Here is a 20,560-nt window from a genome sequence, read left to right on the forward strand (position 1 = left end):
CATTATATATATTTTTACCGTTGAGGGCGGTAAAAGAGGAAAATGGCAGAAAAGTTTGATGTTTTGTCGGAAAGTCTTGAGAGATTTATCGAGAATACTCGCCAACTTGGCATAATAGTCGCAGATTTCCCACCTCAAGGACAAAACACACTTAATCAGAAACTGTAGGTCAATTGAAATGTACCTTAGGCCTTGGCCGGTCTAAATATAATAATATAGGCCTAGGCCCCTAGCTAGGTAGGCTACTAGGGTGGGTGGCTACCACTGTACCAGGGTGGGTAGCCTACTACTACTAGGCCGTACAGAGCCCCTAGCTAGAATAGGCCTAGTACAGGCCGGCTTAGCCTAGGCCGTAGCTAGGCTAGGCCTAGTAAAAGCTAGTAGCATGGGTTAGGCCTAGTCACCAAGGTCACTGCTGTATGACTGGCCACTGTATGAGACATGCCTAGCAGCTAGCATGTCCCTGACTATTCCGAACATACGTAGATCCTGTTTTAATTTGATAAATTGATGTGCTTCTAGACTAGGCTAGGCCCAGACCTAGTAGGCCCTTAATGTAGTAGCACATCAATTTATCAAAAACAGGATCTAGCCTACGTTAAGTTAAATTTTTCAACGTGGCAAAGGAATATAGTATTTGTACCTATCTTGGTATAATGGTGAGTGTTCATAGGATAGCCGTTGCCAACCCTAAACTTCTTTATCATTTACTGAAATCGCGTTTTGTACCGTAACTCTAGACACATCATTAATTTTTTTCATGTTGTGTGCATATACTGTATCATGATATTCAGTCATACAATCTGATCTTTTGATAATGTGTTTTTCTTCAGCCATGTAATGGTAACAGGTTTACAAGAGCTAGACAAACTCAAAAGCCAAGTACAAGATGTCCAAGTACCCATGGAAGTATTTGAGTAAGTAAAAAAAAACAAAAAACATGGATTCTTTCTTCTGTTAAGCTGGCAATTGTAGATTGGGCATCAATCAATTGAGCAGAATAGTAGCCAATTACTATATATCTGGAAGATGTTTTGAAGATGTTGAATGAACATGTTGGCATCAATCCTAATCGCTTGTTCAAAGGCTGCTGAACAACAGCTTGGAGGGCATCAAACCATGTACGCTCAGACTGTCAATCATATCATTTTCCAGAGAAACAACAACAGTAATAATAATAATAATAATAATAATAACAATAATAATAATAATAATAATAATAATAATAATAATATTTAAATAAATAAATATGCATTATGCTGAAAATAAAGATACAAATCATTATAGCAAAGAATTTGCTGTTCTCTCTCTGTAAAAACAGTGTATGTCAATTGATATCAGTCAATGAAGGGCTGATGTCCTCAAGACATAGGACAGCTAACAAAACAAGTAACAAGTTATCCAGTAATATTTCAGTCAATGACAAATCACTACATTAAGTATTTGCATACTTGAGTACTGTAGTAGTACTTTTCTACTAAGGTATGAATATATTTATACCTGGGTATTCAAATATTAATATTAAATAGTAAACTAGACTGTATTTTTTTTTAGTTAGATGAATGTAGTTTTAGTATTCTAAATTTTAATTATTATTAATTTATAATGCAAGCCCATAGGCAGGATTTTTAAAGGGGGGGGGGCGCGTTGCGTTTATAATTTTTCACAAAAGGGCACTTTGAGTCCACATCGACCTCCACCCCACCATGATGATTTGATGATATTGCCGTTTTGCTGAGAAGTCAATTCAACATCTCCGCCTCGGCTGCTCTGCTTATGTTTCTGATAAGTTCTTTCCAGACTGATCTGCTTTTTGCTGTGTTCTTGAATGATGTGTGACACGGAGATGTTGACTGGCTGAGGTTGTTCAGTTTTGTGAGGTCATTATGTAAGGTGATCGATAAAGTAGTTCTTGGTCTTCCCCTGAATTTGATATTAGTGGTCGTGCTGAAATAATAATCAATAGCTGTATTCGTGGGTGTTGGTTGAGTTGAGTTAAATTTTAAAGATATAACATCTCAGACGTCCAGAAATGGCAATAAAAATGCAGAATTTCAAATACTTTGAGTTAATTTCAAAACTTTTATGCAAATGTTACTTTTTAGTAATGATTTAAAAGGGCATTTTTTGAAAAGGGGGAAGAGGTTCTTTCAACCCCCCACTCCCCTGCAGGCTTATAATACATTTATGTATCATTGTTCATCATCAGATATATAGATCAAGGAAAGAATCCACAATTATACACCAAGGATTGCATGGAGAAGGCAATGGTGAAGAATGAGCAGGTGAAAGGCAAGATAGACACAATGAGGGTAAATAAGCTATCAGTATATAATTAACAATCATTAAAATGAATAATCTAAGTTAACCTCATACATATTATTACATTAAGAAGCTACAGTATGAGTCACATAAAAACAAACTACATAATGTCTCAGAACTTCTTTCCTCCCTAGTGCAATAAACCTATCTAATCAGAGCTTCATAAGATAATGTCTAATGTAATAATACTGTACTGTTTTATCTTGATATTCCCCCTGATTTTTATTTTGTATGTATTTTAAAGTATTTAATAATTGTAATTTGTAATTGATTCGTTTTTCAAATTCCAAATACTGTATTATAGTTCAAGTTTATCTTCACTCCAAATTAATTTGTTCAAAGAATTGTAACATTGTTTTGTAGCTTTCATTTATGGCAATACTGTTTTGAAATTTTATATATTTTTCATCATCTTTCTTTGAAAAATGAATTTCATTTGTTTTATGATGTTGTAAACATGACAAATAAAAGAAATCTTTAATCTTGAATCTCAATTTTGACCCTAGTACTGCATTATGTCAAACCATGTCAAAGCAAAACGAGAACTTATGTGTATGACTGCATGACATTATGTCATAGATAACCTGTATCATAGGTTATCCAGTGGTGGCACCAAGATATGCCTGACCGGAGACAAATTGTGTTGAGCTCTTCAGACCGTAGGGGCACAGCTCTCTCTAAATGGGAGACTCTGGCTCCGGGCCTTCTCCTACTTGCACTACCACTGCAGTTGTCATGCAAACAAAGACACCCTATGTATTAATTCCACCTCAAAATTAAATTTGAGCATACCAAGAGCGCAGTATGGTCAGTTTTAGCCAGTTGACTCAACCATTTGTTAACAAATAATTTTTTTTTTTTTCACATTCAGAAATTCAAATCTGTTCTCATATTGGAACTAAGCAAGATGTTTCCCGATGAAATGGATAAATACAAAGATATTCGTGGTTAAGTTCACAGGAAGCCAGGAAATATTTAATGCTGCCATACAAGAAAAGGGCATAGGCAGAAAGAGTGTTGTATGGTACAACCAAGCTTCTGTTCCTTTGCTTTGAGTAGATGATAAGCTGGTGGCTTCTGTATGCTTGAGGTGTAAGCATCCCAGCTTTGCAGCAGGTCCAGCTGAAAAAATTTTTCCGTGGTACGACTTGCATAATTTTTCTGATTAGGGTTGCCGAATGTCAGTAGTCAAAGAGAACAATTGCCAAGATATCTTATTGCGCTGACACAAGACCAATAAAATACAATCTCCCAAGTGTTAATTATATTGCCATATTTATTTCTAAACTGTTTTAGTTTGCATGTATGTTAGGGCAAGGGCATGTATATTATTGCATCACACAGACACACACCAATAATATCTTTATAATTTGTTCAATTATATTTAAATATGAGCTAACAAAGGCTACTGTATGCCTAGGTGAACCCCCAGGGATTAAAGGGCCTTCAACATGTGCCTATGCTGCTATGCAACTATATTTCTATACACCTAGAAGTGTAGGTGTATGCTGCTATGCACTTACTTTTCTATACACCGATAAGTGTAGGTGTATGCTTGAGAGGTCTTTGCTACACTGTAGTCATGGTTATTCAGTACTTAATAGTATTGTATATGTGAATACCCACAGTGTTGAAAAGGCCCTGATAACCTCTAAAGGGTGATATAATCTTGATTTAAATCCAATTTTCACACGATGATCCTATATTGTATATTATAGTAACTGTATATATATGTTAAACAAATGTACTGTAGTTTTACATAGAATAAAGAAACAACGTAACATTGTTTCTGTTATGTAGAATATGATTAAATATGTAATCCAGTATAAGTTGATAATGTATACTGTCATTACTGTCATTTTGGATTAATGTTTGCACAGCATGGCGTTGTACTTATCCCACCTACCTTTAAGAACTCCAAAGACTCAGAGCAATTCGTGCCATCACTTGGTCTGATTCTGTTTCTTGTTTTTATCACAAATATAACATATTAAAAATCAACGATATTCATAACTATCAAATTGGAATCATTATGTATGAACTTATTAAACTTAATGACTACCGCCTCCAATCTATACTAGGGATTGATCACGACCCAACACAATTCATATAACACTAGAAACAGAAGCTAGCCATGTTAGACCCAAACATAAGCATCTTTATAATACCAGTTTTTGTACAGTATTTCTTTTGTTGGGCGTAGATATCATTTCATTCAGATTTACAAAATCCAAATGTAAATACTTTTAAGAAAAACTTAAAAAAAAACAATCATGGCTTACGTTTATATATACCTAATATTATTTTTCCGTTTACTACCGGAAATTAAACTGAATGTTATATATTTGAATTTCGGTTCCACTTTATACAAGCTATATAGTTTCTGTGGAAAACTTTCATTTGAACCTTGATGACTTTTGTTCACTTATACTGTTATTATATATAGTTTAAAAGTTTTTCAAAAGTCTCTGTATATTTGAATTATTATGTTTGAATGAGAAATGAATAAATGTTACTTTACTTTAAAACAATATATAAAGATGTAATTTTTTAATTCTGATAATGTTCATTGAACGTATACAGTGTAGCATTTTTTTTTGGAGAAAGTAGAATAATAATTTTCATTAATGGCACATTGAAGGATATGACAAGTGAAAATCAGTTAAGAAGCTTGTGAAACTTTGTCTGAAGATATCTGCTTTTTAATCATCTCCATACAAAGTTTTCATACTTTGTAGTATTCAGTATTTAAATACTTCACATACAAACATGATTGAACTCCACTGACAGTAAAAAAAAAATATCAATCCATAATCGGCAACATTTCTATGCACATAACATATAGAATATAATACTGTAATGTATTCCTTTTATAAATATATTATTACATAATTGCACATTCTTTTAAATTAGATATCAGTTTGTTTGACAATGGAGTAATTCGAATCTGGCTGTAGTTTAATGTACATCATGTTTGTGGTGGTGTTTGATTTTTCTTTACGTTTCTTTTCCAGTTCGCGCTTACAGTAAATCCAGACGTAAAGTGGTAGAAAATGCCCAAGTAAGGTCACCACGAGAAGGATTATATGAACCTAGAAAAATGTAAAAGACAAATTCATTAATTCCACACACATTATTATAAAAATAAAAATTACTCATACTCTAAAAAATCGTACTTTTATTCACAGACACTATATCTGGTCTGTGTCGTAGTGATACCAGGCACAGTGTCTTAAAAGCAACAATAAAATTACAGTAATATGAACGTAAACATATAAATCATCCACAAGTTGGACCAGAAATACTTTTTTTTGTAATTATGTTTCATTTATAATTTAATTTAACTATATTAAATAATAAAATGTAATTATTATATTGTATTATTTAATATACTGTAATTCCATTAAATATATTGGTAGATTAGTTAATATGCTTGGAAAGTGGTTTGGAGTGATAGGGGATTTCCTTTGGTAATCGGAAAACACAATGGAGTAATGTCATTAATAGGAACAAAAACAGTGCGTTTTAGTGGTGGGTTATCCACTAAAACGTGTTTTAAAAGCAGCAATAAAATTAATGTGAACATCATATTAACTATTCATTCACATTATTTTGCTATTGATTGGTGTACACGTGTAAATAGAGAGGAAAATGTAGTAACATGGGGGAATGTCCTTACCAGTTGGGGGTTTCCATCTGGTGAACTCTGAGATAGACGAAGTAATGGCGTTTGAAGAAATGTTGAAATACCCGAACTTAGATACACAAGTCCGTAAAACTTGCCAAAGTGTTGTTTGGGAAAGCTATAGAATGAAATGGTTGATACATTATATTGATCTCTGTCAGTTGGTTTATCGTTGGTAAATATTTGTGGCTTACGATTATGATACAGCAGTAAGCCATAAAAGTATTAGCATAATTTCCCTAACGGCAAAGTTCTTTAAAAACACAAACCCTCAAACCAGTGGCGTAGATGGGCATTGTAGCTTGTGCAAAGCACTGGGACCCGGGGCTTTTGGTTATAGGCATATATATCTAAAAGTATAACTTAAAAAATTCCTACTTAAAATTTCCCCTCAGTACGGTAACATTACGTTTCAGAGGTCATAATTATATATTATGTTCATTACAATTTACCTATGACTGCCATCAAACACTACAAGATTACTTTTTACAACAAAAAAAAAATGCCATGAGCAGCTCAGTGGCGGCGCCAGTGGGGGCGGGGAGAGAGGCGGGGTGGGGTGGGGGACAGCAAGGCCACCCCCATCGGCCAAAGCTAGTCAGGCAGTCGGACCAAAAAAAAAAAAAAAAAAAGATAGGCCTAGTTTTCCCATCCCAGCCATTTCCGGCCATAGCAGTCCCAATGTTTTAAAAAAATCCCGTTGGAATGAGGAAATACACCTCCCATACCCTCCCCTGGCTCGGCCTTCGGCCCTCAGATAACGCTGCGCGCTATAGTTACACCCATAAATACTTAGCCCCCAGTCGGACATCTTAGCGCCCCCCCCCCCAACCCTCCATAAATCATATCCAAAAGCCGCCACTGGTGCAGCTTCGTATCTGTTGAATACAATCATGGTTATTCCCTTACATAATTGCTTCGTACCACGGTACGATGCACTAAAATACTTTTTGAAAGCATATTTCTAAAGCAATTAAAATATCGGCATGCACGTTTTTGTTTGTTGGTTCAACTATATTGTGCACGTTTTGGAATCACGTCATCATCCATAGGCTCACTTCATGAATAGGCCTACGTTATACTTGACTGGAATCAGGTCATTGGTTGTTCTATTGTTGTCAATATTAGACTTTTTCAGATTCATGAAATTCCCAATATGCCCCTAAACGATGAAATAGTCCTATAGGTATACAGTATGACTTTTTGACTACATATTGTTCTCAATATCGTTGAATATGTTTTCGAATATTTTATAAATATTTATACTCGTTATAATGCGTATCTGTTTTAAGCAATTTCAGAATGTATGAGCATTAAGAGTTTTGCCTAAGTAGATCCCACCAAGGCTCTGTCTCTGCGTCCGTTCAGGTGCCATTTAGGGCCCGCCAATTATTTTGCACTGGGGCTCCGTCTGAGGGCCATCAACCCCTCGCTACACCGCTGCCTTAAACATAATCTTGAAACGAAAACAATTTAATATAATTTATAAATTGCAATTGACATAGAAGTATTAAACATTATTCATCATATTGTGTTCGACATGAGATGATACAGTACTAGTATTTAGTATTTAGACATTTTTATAAGAATATACTTAGCCTACACCTCAAGTTTCCTACATTGGAATTTATTTTATTGAAAAAGATCAGGCACTTACACAATTGCAATGAACGACGATATAACAGCATGTACAAATCCTCTATTAATTGTGACGAGTACAAAGGTGATTAACTGAAGAAGAAATAAACAATGCATTATTTGGAAAGCATGGAGCCTACATGACGTACGCTTGTACTGAAATGAAGACATAATACCGTACGAATCACTAAAAGCACACGCTTGATGTGAGGTATGGGGTGAGTGTCACATAGTGTGCGTCAAGTGTGTGCGTACGCCTGTGCAAGGACGTAGCCAGGATTTTGAAAGGAGGGGGGGGGGCGTTGTGCGAGGTGTGTAGGACCCCGTTGGGGTCCAGAGGGACATTTCGTGAGTCGACACCCACCTCAGACCCAAGGGGTGAGGAGCGAAAATCTGAGGAAATAGTACCACTAGATGGCCAGAAATGACACTTTTAGTAAAATTCATCATCATCATATTACCATTTAATCAAAATGTAGCGCCAACAAATTTCTCACGATCTTTTATCAGAGATTTTCGGCAATTATGGAGATCTTATTAATACGTGAGATGTACCATAGAAAATAAAGCTTAAAAAAAACATTGTCTTTGGGTATGTACTTTACATACTTCAAAGCCGTGATTTCACAACCCCCTTTCAAGCACCAACACGTCTCTCATTATATTTTACCAGGATCTATTTATATCTAGGACAATCGTTAGGCTTAACTATTGCTTACTAAGATTTAACTATACTATACTCATTATGATCAACAAATCACACCTTTCTTTTCGCCTTTAGCACAGTTTCTTCACTTTTTAATATTATTAATATTATATATCACCATCGTCATCATCATTATTATTTTTAAACAAACTTTATAAAAGCTTGCAAAAAAGATAAAAACCAAACTGAACCATACAAAATCACATTTATGTTTTTTAAAAAGACCTGGCCTGCGATTTATGGATTTAAGATTTTTAAAAATCACGTTTAGGCTTAACTTGTGCTATAATTATAGTAGCTTAGGACTATATGTATAACGTGTGCTGATGCGTATTTAAGTATTTTAGAAGCAGGCCCTATTCATTTTGAATAATCCAAGTAAAGAATTTTTAATGGCTATCGAGAACAAACAGTGTGTACAAAGGGGGAGGGGGAGCTGCGATTAGGTTTAGGTTTATTTCTCCGCCTTTCTTGGGTTTATCATACTGACCGTATGATTTTGTGGTAAAGTACGTAATCTGCTTTCACAGATCTGGAAATCTCTCATTATTTATTATTTTAACAATTTTTTTTTAGAAAGAAGAGATTCTCAGAAACCAAATGTAATATTGTCTCCTCACGCTTGCATATTATGTTTCAGCTACTAAGGTTTAATAACAACGCCGACAATATTGCCATGATTACTGTACTTAAGATATGCGTCACATAACGAATGCCCACAATGAAAACGATTATTTCTAACATGAACGACAAGTAACCAAATATCACAAGATATGAAACGCTGCATATTTTCGAGTAACATCATGCAATCGGCTCAAATAGATTTAACAACCGTAGGCATAGATTTTAAAACGAGAGTTCGACATTTTTCTGTTTAAACTATCGCATTTTTATCGCTAACATAGGCCTATTACTTATGCAAGGGTGGGGGAAGTACCAGCCGGGGGGGGGGAGTACCAGCCGCCCCTCCCTCTACCCAAATTTTTTCAATATGAAAAAAATTATATTCTCTATAAGTCTGACTGCCATTTTCGGTCATCAGTGGTGTAGAATAGTCTCTTAAGTGACATTTTCCAGAACAACTAATGTAATACGACAGTCCGTTATGAAGTTATGAATTTTTAAATAACCTGGTCAAGAGTTTAGCCTCAAAGCTTAGGCCTATCTTATTTTTGTTGGTTACGCACCACTGACTTGGGTTTTTTTGTCATAACTTCAACCATGGAGGTATAGTAAACATTCAAAATGTCTACCGATTTGTGGAAAAGGCGTATTCCATGTACTGCTGTCTATTGCGTTTCCTATAACACCAACGCGTTTACCTTGATGTGCCCCAAATCATCAGTCCGGGGATATGTAATCTTGTGCATTGTATGACATGGATGACGATCAATTCATACAATGTCATAAGCGCTAGAGTCAAATACACGGTCGATTTCAAGGTAATCTTTTACAGCTGTACGGTTAGCGATTACGATTGACGTCATCAAGGCTGGTAACAAATCGCTTATCCTCATATAAGATGGAATAACATTCAGATGGTTTTTTGTGCGCAACTGTTTGATAATAATCAAATAACGTGGAAATGTAGTTATTACTGACACAATCGCAGAAACGCAAGATAATCAAAATTAACGTTCCTACTTGAATGAATAGAAATGTTAAATATGTAGCTGACGTCATACGCATATATTATATTAACATTTCTGAAATACTGCTGCAAGAGGCTAGTTGAGGCGTTTGAGATTTCAATGACCCTTGCGAGATTTTGGATTGGATTTTGGGCCAAAATTTTAAAATAGTTTCTAGCTAGAGATATATTTCCGTTCGTGCGTTCGTTCAAAACAGAAAATGAGTAAATTAACATGATAGGAGAACTAAAATATTTTTTTCCAAGCCTAGAGGAAGCCACGTACTCAAAAAAAACAAAAAAAAACAAAAAAAAAAAACAAGCTAAATTTAATTTAATTCCATGTAATGTACCAGTGTCTATGGTCAAGAAAAGTCTAAACAAAAATCTCAAACACCACCATAACCCTATTCGGTGATACGCACGTCGCATTGTCCTCACACAGTTTTCCCTGGATCTGCCCTGAATAATAAAATAGCAAACAAATACAATATATTTGAAATTTTTTGTAAATTAATGATAAGTAATGTATAGATACCTGAACATTAAGATTCGGAATAAGCACCGTAATTGAATAGAGTACTGACGATACTGTTGTGATCATGAGGGCCAGAATTGATCGCTGGAGTGGCGTTTCTTTTCCACCATCCAAAACAACTCCAACAAGCGGTGACACCAACACAATCCCAAACGATATATACCCAAACAATGTCGTATAGTGATTCACTGTGGACAATGAAGCTTAATACCGTAATGTTGTTGCTTTAATAGTCGCGGTATCAACATCATTACTACCCTCGTCATCATCATCATCATTATCACTCTCATCATCATCAACCACCATCATCAATATTATCACCATCATTATCACCCTTAAGATCATCAAACTTATTATCATCATAAAGAATTTACCTGTCGCTTCATTTCTATTAGCCAGGTAACCCAGAAAAGGGTTCAACGTCCCCAGAAAATAGTATTCACGAAACACCAGCACAGTTGACCAGAGGACTGTCAACAGACACATCGGCGTTTTCAAATACTTCCAAAAGCTCTCTGCATTTTGATTATAGTCCGAACGTGACAGTTTCTTATAGTCATCCAGGCCACCGATAACAGCTAAAAATTATATGAAAGCATTATGTCAAAATTGTGTAGCGGTATTATTAAACTAATTTCTATGTCATACTCGGTGGAGAATCGTAAGTTTTAAATCAATCTTTTATCGGCTGCGGCCATAATTAATTTGGAGACAGCATACATCCTTCAGTGAAATAACATCCTGATTTCGACGAACTGTGATTGGCTGTGATGCAGGGCGTAGACACATAACGCATGCTTGAATGACCCATGATGTAGAGCACAAGTGGAAATTCCGCAGTACAGTATAATTAACTTTTGGCGTATTCTACTGCCATCCTCCTTGTCGCCACCAGTCGTTTCGTCTCCACCAGCTACGCGGCCCGGTGGTACTGGTGTATGGTGAGGGGACGTTAAATGCGAAAACATTGTCGCCCAACAACCAATCGATTACATATATTCTAGCAATTAAGCTGCAAAGCAAACCTCGTAATATAATCATATTTCGTTATCATTCGATCTTGATTTCGTGAGGCGGGACATCATATTTGATAAACGTGGAGGAGATAATATACGGTAACGTGGAAGAATCACATTTTATTACCTGTCGTCACAAAATACAAGCGCCAAATACGAATAGATCTAATTGTTTGTTCTCGCATTTATTCCAAATTATCAAGCTGAATTTTGTGGACTTCCAAGCACTAGAATTACATGTCAATTCTGATTATTTTTATTATATAAACATTATTATAATAATATAAACTTAATTGTTATTCAAATTACATATTATTGATAGTGTCATGTCTTCATTGCCATTATTTAACATATTATCTCAGAAAGACTAAAATTATACGGTATACACATTAAAGAGGAAATTGGGAAAATATGAATGGTTCATCCTCATTGCATAATAAATGGTTAGAAAGCATATAGGCAATATACATACACACATACATAGGCTTATATATACATATTATATATATATATATATTCGACATATATGTTTATATATATACCTATATATGTATATATGTATATATATATATACCTATATATACATATATATATATATATATATAGATAGATAGATAGATAGATAGATAGATAGATAGATAGATAGATAGATAGATAGATAGATAGATAGATAGATAGATAGATAGATAGATAGATAGATATAGATAGATAGATAGATAGATAGATAGATAGATAGATAGATAGATAGATAGATAGATAGATAGATAGATAGATAGATAGATAATAGATAGATAGATAGATAGATAGATAAGATAGATAAGATAAATAGATAGAAATATAATCAAATATGCAAATATGGATACCGGTAATTTTTCATTCCTGATGATGACATAATTAATGTCGAAATATTTAATCCCGACACGATGGCGTGCATTTCGATACTTGGAGTATGTATTATACTATCTCATTATCATCATCATCTTTATTATTATCATCATCAATGTCGTCGTCGTATAAATACGAAAAACGAAACAGAAGAGAAAATTTCATAATAAACACAAATACTCACATTCACTACTAAGATAATGCTCATGTAACCGATAACCAATTCGAGGACTAACGGCTGCAATGGGGTACAGGACACTCTGCTTTGTAGTTTTCGAATCATCCTCCTCCATCATCATTTCCACCTTTTCAGCTGGGACTATAAAAAACGTATTTCCCAGCGAAAGAATAGTATACACACCGAGTATTACAAACATCTGGTGCTGAAAGGCAATGCCAGCTTCTGAGAGTTTCTGTGAGAGTTGGAATTTAATTTATTTAATATTAAAACTGGAAACTATTGGTTGTCTTTCGTGACATAGGCCTCGTCATATTTTATTCAGAATTTGGAGTACCGTTCGCCGCTGATTGTTGTTATTGCCATTATATAATAAATTTGTTACTCAAAAATCATTAAATTTACACATAAGGCTTAAAATGGCGTATAAGCATATTGTTCAACATCGAGAAGACTAGGCATAGGCCTACACGGCTGGCATGGTAACACCCAAGTACATTGATATAAACATTGTTATCAGAAAATTACAACCATGCAAAGTAAATCAAAATGTTAGCATTGAGGCATCGTCATAATTATTACCATAACTATATGTTATGGGAATTTAAGAACGTCAAAAAAGGTTACTGTTCGTACACCGATGGTTTGTATATCAGGAATCTCAGGCGATTATGCAACTTAGTTAAAAGCACACCTGGGGTACTCTCTAAGCAACAACAACATTTCCGCTATTTTCAGTGGAATGCGCTAAAAAAACAACCTATTTCNNNTGGTTGATGGGGATGCAACCCTGTCTCTTATACACATCTAGATGTGTATAAGAGACAGTATATATATATGTGTGTGTGTGTGTGTGTGTGTGTATGTGTGTGTGTGTCACAGACTAGTAATGGTAATCACAACAGGGTTTATGTATATTTAAATCAAATACGGTAAGGTATAAAAATAGGTTTATTGCGTTTTAATATGATATCTGAAGCGAAATTCCTATGTAAGGCAAAGGTTAATGACCCTTTGTGGAATCTGTAGTTGTTCAGTGTTGTACATCCTTGACACAGTGTTCCTGCCATTGTCTTCCTGTTTATTCCTATTGTTTAAGTCAATATTGTTGCTAAGATCACTGTCAAATTAAAACGAAGACAGGAAAATGCAAATAATTAGGTCTAAATGTAATAAGCCATGGCTTAAGGTTGAGCTCTATCTAACAATAACTCTGTATTCTCTTGCTGACATTACTGTCCGGTGAAGTACGGCACTTGGGCACTGGCGATACACAGTGGCGAGAGGTGGCACCAGGATTTGCCCGACGAGGGGACCAGGTCCCCGACGGGGGGGGGTGCCGATGCCTCGACGAGGGGTCAGATTTCCTTGACGAAAGCAAAGTGGGCGTGGTCGAGCTTCGATTAAAAGGTTTCGCCCCCGAAAATGTTGACAGTTTAGGGGTTTCAAAGGCTTATTTAATCGATTTTAGAGTCTACTAATATGTAGTAAATACATATAATTTTTTTTTCTCCCCAACGAATTGTGAATTGTGGGGCAGCCCCCCCCCTGTCTCTTATACCCCCCCCCCCCCACCCCACTGGCGCCACCACTGGTGGCGTAACGACGAGTCATTGGGAAAAAACATTTTGGGGCCCCTTGTATGTCAGTGAAGTAGGCCTATTTCCTCTTAACGAAGTCACCGGAGTGGGTAATCTCTTTAGAGATAATTGTTATGGCTGAAAAAACACCATATAGGCCTAGCCCAATCAACAAATATTTTGCACACACAATTTTTATTTAAATATTAGGGTGCAACTTATTATAGGTCTATGCATAAATCGTCGTTTTAGGTTCCGTACGTGTACTTCACTCTCTTGCATAGGTTTTGTTACAGCTAATATTTTGCACACACAATATTTTGCATGCACACTAATATTTTTCACGCACATTTTATTTAAATATTTGGGTGAACTTATTATTAGGTCTATGCATAAATCATCATTTCCATATACTTCCATTTCACTGGCTTGCTCATGTTTAATCATGAATGATTTGATCTAAGTTCCAATGAAGTTTTTCCATTATAGGCCTAAAGCATTAAACAATCATTCATTAAATCGTCATCAGGGGGCGGATCCAGGGAGCACGGGAGATAGCACCCCACTCCGGGTGCTTTGGACATCTTATTGCCCATACCCAGATTTTCCCTGGTTATATTCTATAAGGTAACATTCCAACATTAAAAAATAGACTATTAACTCTATAAAAATTCACAGACGGACAAACCTTACTTTCCCTATAATATTTGTATGGTACAATCGACGATGAGGCTTTTTTAATCCAAATATCCGAAATATTAGTAGGCCTGGGCCTATATACATTCTTTTAATCGATTTTAACATATTATGTATAATGTTTTTACATGTGTTTAATAATAGGCCTACAAAGACGGGTAATCATGTATTTAATTCTTTATTCTATGGTTGATGGGGATGCAACCTGCCGGGGCCCCATATACATTTCTGAAAATTAAAAGAAATATGTACAGTATTGTCAAAAGCGTCGTATTAGAGTGCTGGGTAGTAGTAACAGGTGAACCCGTGGCCTCTCCTGGTCTCTTGGACTGGAACTTGACTTGGCCCCACAAAGCACACAGGCGTTAACTGAACAAAGTTCTATTGTATAATACTGGGTCGTAGTAGGTAGGGCTCCGGGCCGCATTATTTTTCCCCATAATTTTTGCCGCAACTGTATGGGGAAAAATAATGCCTCCGGCCGGCCCTCTTAGTTTTTGAAAAACTATAGACTATAGTAGATTGCTAGATGAAGAGGGCCCCGTAACCTTCCGGGGCCCATGGAATAAGAATTGGCCCCAGAAAACCCCCCGCAGATCTAACGGGGCGTTTACGCCACTGGCACAAAAAGTATATTTCAACTCCAGTTTCCTATTTAGAGTTTATAAAACATCATCCCATCGTGTTAAGGGATATTTGCTGTTGGATATGTAAGGAGTTAAACGTCTAAAAGAAAAGAAATGGCAAGCTGGGACTGACAAACATTACAATCTAAAGCCCTGCCTAATGGTCATGATGACATAACATCATTACCATATATAGGCACATCATGGCATACAACAGGGCACATTGAGGGCAGCCTGGATGACAGGATGAGAAATACTGCAATGTGCTTACCTGAACGATAAGGTAGACTACAGTGGACATCATACATGCACCATTTAATAAAGATATAATAGTATGTCGAAGATTGGGAAACAGATTAGCAACCTGCAAAATTCAGGAAATAAACGATTAAAGAGGCAAACACAATCCTGAGTATCAGGCGTACCTCCCATGTCCCTAATAATCGAGTAATTTTTTAAATACTGTTCAAATTATCTATAATATCTGAATTTTATCAATTTGTCTGTAATTAAGTGATTCTTGTTTTTCTTTACTTCTTGTCTTGTTTGAGGCCCCTAATGATCAGCAATACTGGATGGGTCACCCTCTTGAAATATGGTATTAAATAAAAAAAATTTAAAAAGTAATGTAGCAACTGTATGTCATGTCTATTAATTATGTTTAAGCCTATTAAATATGTTTAGTCTCAACGATATTATAGGATAAGCCCTTTTAATAATCAAAGACAAGTAGATAAATGTAAATTCCTACTGTACCTCAAATAGGCTGACAAGGACAGGTGCGCCAATGAAACCTTGTATAGCGGTGGCAGGAAATATCCAGAAGGGTGTCTCTTTAAATACATAAAAACACTCTTGTAAATTAAAATAATTGTCCTCAATAGGAGGGAAGGGGTTCGTACAACCTTAAGAAAACAATAACCAATACGGTTATTATTATACGTCATAAATTTTAAAGTTTTTAAGCCGATCCCTATTATTATACGTCACATATTAAAAACGGTTAAACATATTTACCAACTTCAGTCGAGACCATAATCATCCGGATCCAACAATTAGGCCAATATTACATGTTTTTCCCTTTTTTGATGATCCAAACACAAGTAAAAATTTATATTGTGAGAATGTTAAGAATATGTACCTCTAGATGACAGGAAAATGACGGGCATTTTTAGACTACAGAAATGTATTATATTTTGTTATCCCTTCCCCCACTGGCATGGGACACTGCTCTCAATTACGTAAGCTCAGTATCCGAAAAATAATGTTGTGCAGGCAATAAGGTTGTTTTATTATATATTCTTTACACATTCAACAGTAATTTAAGTAACAAGATGGAAACACGCTATTACACAGCAAAATATACACAAATTGCTCTACCGTCTTAAACTGTTTATACTCATCTGAAGATTTGAATTTTGGTCGTGTGAAAAATCCTGTACCGTGACAGGAATTGAACCCAGGACCCTGGGATTGGAAGGCACGCATCCTAACTAATCCCTCTCCACTGCAAGACCTGTATTATGTCGCGTCTGTTTGGCAAGGAAAATTTTATTTTAACTTCAGTTGACAACTCATGCAATGTAAATATTGATTTTTTTTTTTCAAGAGCTGTGTCAACACAGAATGCAGCATTCGTAAGGTAGGCCTATATCTGTGTAATTGATAAATTAAACTTTGAACAATCAATTTCAAATATTGAATTTATATTTAGTAGGTCTACCATTCATCAGGCAGGCCTTCAATGATGCTAAATAACTGTCCAGCCTTACATCATTGTTAAATTAATGTTTCGATATCTAAAAGGAGCTTAGACAGAACACGTGTAATGTAATTTATTTCATTTATCACAATATACAATATATTAAAACAGTAATATAAACCCAAACAAAAGTTGGCTCATAAAAAACATTAAAAGAGAGAGGAAAACCAAAACCGAACTGAATCTACTATCAAGTGGTTTCCCTTACAAACAACGATACATTAAATATAATACATAGGCCTAAATACCTATGAAAATCTATGATAAAGTAGGCCTATATTTGCTCAATTAAAATTATGTATTTGTATTATTATTATTATTATTATTAGGCCTATTATTGTTATTATTATTACTTTTAAGAGATTCATTGAATGTACTAGGTTAATCAAAGGTATTTCTAATATTATTGGTTATACTGTAGGCTATCCCATGCCCGTGGAAAATTATTAAAAACAAAATATTTACAGGCATTAGTTCGTAAAGTACGGTCCCAAAGGTTTACAACGCTGGGCATAGGATAGACTACCAGGTTTAACTCTAAATGGGGCATCAATCTAAAAAGAAAAACATGCTCTGAACATGCGTTGTTGATGTTTTTCATGTTTCAGGAGATAACCTCGGTTAGGGCCTATTATAGTCAAGCAGGAATACCATATTCGAAAACAGGACGGACAATAGCATTATTTAGTTTGAGGATTATAACAGGGTTTCTAGAGCTGGCAATCATTCTGACAAACCCAGAAGTAGGGAAGCCTTTTTAGATATACATGTATTATCAATATGGACATTCCACGTCAAAAGTACCCTAAATGTAATACCAAGATATTTACCTGTCCAACATTAGAGATAGCATCATTACCAATATAATAGCTTAAGGCATTCAATTTATGATTTGTAAATCTAGTTAAATAGTTTTAAAATGCAAAATGTCAAAATCGCATTGGTTTTCCAACAATTTTTGAAACTTACACTAGAGGAATTATGTGGTCTTTTAAAAAGCAACACTGAATTGCAGTAAGGTGGGAGCTACGGTGTTTCATAACACCATTACGATGGTTCGTTCAGGCCCATGACTATAGATGTACGTACTCCACGCGTTATAGACCGGTGCACTAAATAGTCCTCCTGGATATTGTTGCTAATGTCCCGCAAACGACAGCGTAAAAGTACGTAAACACGCGCGTTTGTAAGACATCACGTGTGTATGTGGGACAAGCGCATATTCCTGGCCTTTTTCTGATTGGTTAGTTGTTCTGTTCTAGAGTTCGACACTCTAGAAAGGTTTTTATAGCGAGTTCGCATCTTTTAACGACGATGAGGATGTAATAATCCTGATGTTTCTATTATTATTGTGACGCAGATTGCTCTCATTATTAGAATGCGATGTAGGCCTACGCAAAAAAAACCATAAAGGATGGCCCCTTTAAAAGATATCACAATTCGTTGATATATTCATCGGCTATATGGTTGCTATGGCAACAAAGACCTACCAAACTAAAATGAAATTGGATACTCAATAATTTTTCTATTTCAAAAATTAATAAAATGCAGGCCAGTCCACAGGAGGAGTTAATTACAATAATTTTTAATAATTCATGTCGTATTGCGTCATTTATGGCGGAGCTGGATGATTTTGAGTAGGAAAAAATATCCGATTCAACAGAGGAAGACCCAGTACAGTATTTCGAAAAAGAAATGGAGAACAGCGGGCTGGTCTGGAGATTAAATTTAATTAATTAGTAATATTATTGGCAATATTGCTACCGTAGTCAAAACAAAGTGTGCCCATAGCCTCTCTCTATTGTTAAGGCATATACGTGTGCGCGAGCATTTTTTAAATGATACGGTTTTTATAAGTATCTGTTACGAGTACCAAGATTAATAGACACTCAGGCACGTCTACTGAAAATCCCTTTAAGTACGGTATATTACCAACCGCATTCTATGCGTTGAGATCTTAATAGCTTATCTGTAGACCTGTGAGTGTTTTCTATTTTATTATAGGCCTAGTGAATTTCTAATGAGTTAATCTCAAGTGCCTATGTTACAATACGCACATGGTTATGATGATGACTATCTTTTCCTATTTTATCTTAATTATTTCTGAAGATGATGCTCTATAAACCAATCTAGAAAAAAAAATGAACCCTGGTATTCGAAGGCAAGCATCTTCCAGCTCCACTCGTTGAAACTTGTATTCCAGTTGAAAATGTATATATTCCGAAACTATCCATCTTTCAATGGCTGTAAGTAATACAGTCTAAATAGTGTGCAAGGACGCCTAGTATAATGTATTTAAAGTTTAATTCCCAACAACGATCATATTCGATGTGAAAAGTTTGTTCGGACTTGTATAACTTCAATTTTCATACAATTGACATTAAAATTGTGTGTCCAAATGACGTACCTTGACTTGAAAAGCCGTACATTAAAAACGTTGTAGCGAACATAACGCTGAAATTGATAAACAAAATATTAATATTATATGATAATAGTTCAACTTGGTATCGCTTAAACTAGACGTTTTATGCGCTTTTAACATATCGATACCGTGTAAAAGACATAATATATATATATATATGTATATATATATATATATATACATATATATATATATATAGGCCTATATATATATACATATAATGTAGGCCTAATATATTTAGGCCTATTATATAGCCTATATACAGCAGAACTCCTCCTTTTAGACACCCCTATTATGGGGACACTTTTCCGTGAAATAAGGATCAATATATCTTTTGACACTTTCTGAGTGTACCAAATGGTCAAATAACCCCTATTAAAGGGACCCTTTTTTGTTATTGTATCACAGCATCTACAGCACTCTAAAAATAAGAAAAAATCATTTAACTTTAAAGCTTGACACATTTTGAGCAGTAACCCAGTATTTTCTCCCCTTAATCCGTGATTGAATATCAGTATAGGCCTACTGCATGTGTTACTTCGTAAACCAATCTTGTCAATTTTGACCATTAACAATAGGGGTTTCTTTTTCTTTGTTTTTCGTGTATTTCAAATAGGATTCTAATCCATATAAAAACACATTAATCTATTAATCTATTCATGCTACATCCATCTAATAGAACGCTCCAATGTGATTGTTATATATATCATTGTAAATCCACGTGTGTTCTTCAAATCCGAAAATTTCTTTCGAAAATAAATACAGTGTTCAACAGTCTACATGCCTTATTGTCATAATTTAATATATATATATATATATATATATATATATATATATATGTATATGTATATATATATATATATATATATATATATA

General features: G+C 35.1%; 2 protein-coding genes across 2 annotated transcripts in view; one reads left to right on the forward strand and one right to left on the reverse strand.

The window, feature by feature from the left end:
• Window positions 1-4: 4 nt before the first annotated feature.
• On the forward strand, window positions 5-4,103 carry LOC117124067 (mediator of RNA polymerase II transcription subunit 10-like). Its single transcript, XM_033270197.1, has 4 exons — window positions 5-164; window positions 834-917; window positions 2,210-2,312; window positions 3,194-4,103. The coding sequence occupies exons 1-4, from the start codon at window positions 43-45 to the stop codon at window positions 3,272-3,274; spliced, it is 390 nt and encodes a 129-aa protein (XP_033126088.1). The 5' UTR covers window positions 5-42; the 3' UTR covers window positions 3,275-4,103.
• A 541-nt stretch (window positions 4,104-4,644) lies between these two features.
• Window positions 4,645-20,560, reverse strand: part of LOC117124052 (large neutral amino acids transporter small subunit 4-like) — an 18,546-nt gene continuing 2,630 nt past the window's right edge. Inside the window, exons 3-11 of the mRNA XM_033270178.1 lie at window positions 19,670-19,716; window positions 16,257-16,333; window positions 15,772-15,864; window positions 12,605-12,833; window positions 10,894-11,097; window positions 10,520-10,707; window positions 7,665-7,738; window positions 6,002-6,125; window positions 4,645-5,414 (exon numbers count right to left, since the gene is read on the reverse strand). Of these exons, the coding sequence (XP_033126069.1) occupies window positions 5,232-5,414; window positions 6,002-6,125; window positions 7,665-7,738; window positions 10,520-10,707; window positions 10,894-11,097; window positions 12,605-12,833; window positions 15,772-15,864; window positions 16,257-16,333; window positions 19,670-19,716 (1,219 nt within the window). The 3' untranslated portion in view covers window positions 4,645-5,231. The remainder of the gene's footprint in view (window positions 5,415-6,001; window positions 6,126-7,664; window positions 7,739-10,519; window positions 10,708-10,893; window positions 11,098-12,604; window positions 12,834-15,771; window positions 15,865-16,256; window positions 16,334-19,669; window positions 19,717-20,560) is intronic.

The sequence above is a fragment of the Anneissia japonica genome, unplaced genomic scaffold, assembly GCF_011630105.1.
Source record: "Anneissia japonica isolate Jap-2015-1 unplaced genomic scaffold, ASM1163010v1 scaffold522_len1101056_cov227, whole genome shotgun sequence".
NCBI classification, from domain to species: domain Eukaryota; kingdom Metazoa; phylum Echinodermata; class Crinoidea; order Comatulida; family Comatulidae; genus Anneissia; species Anneissia japonica.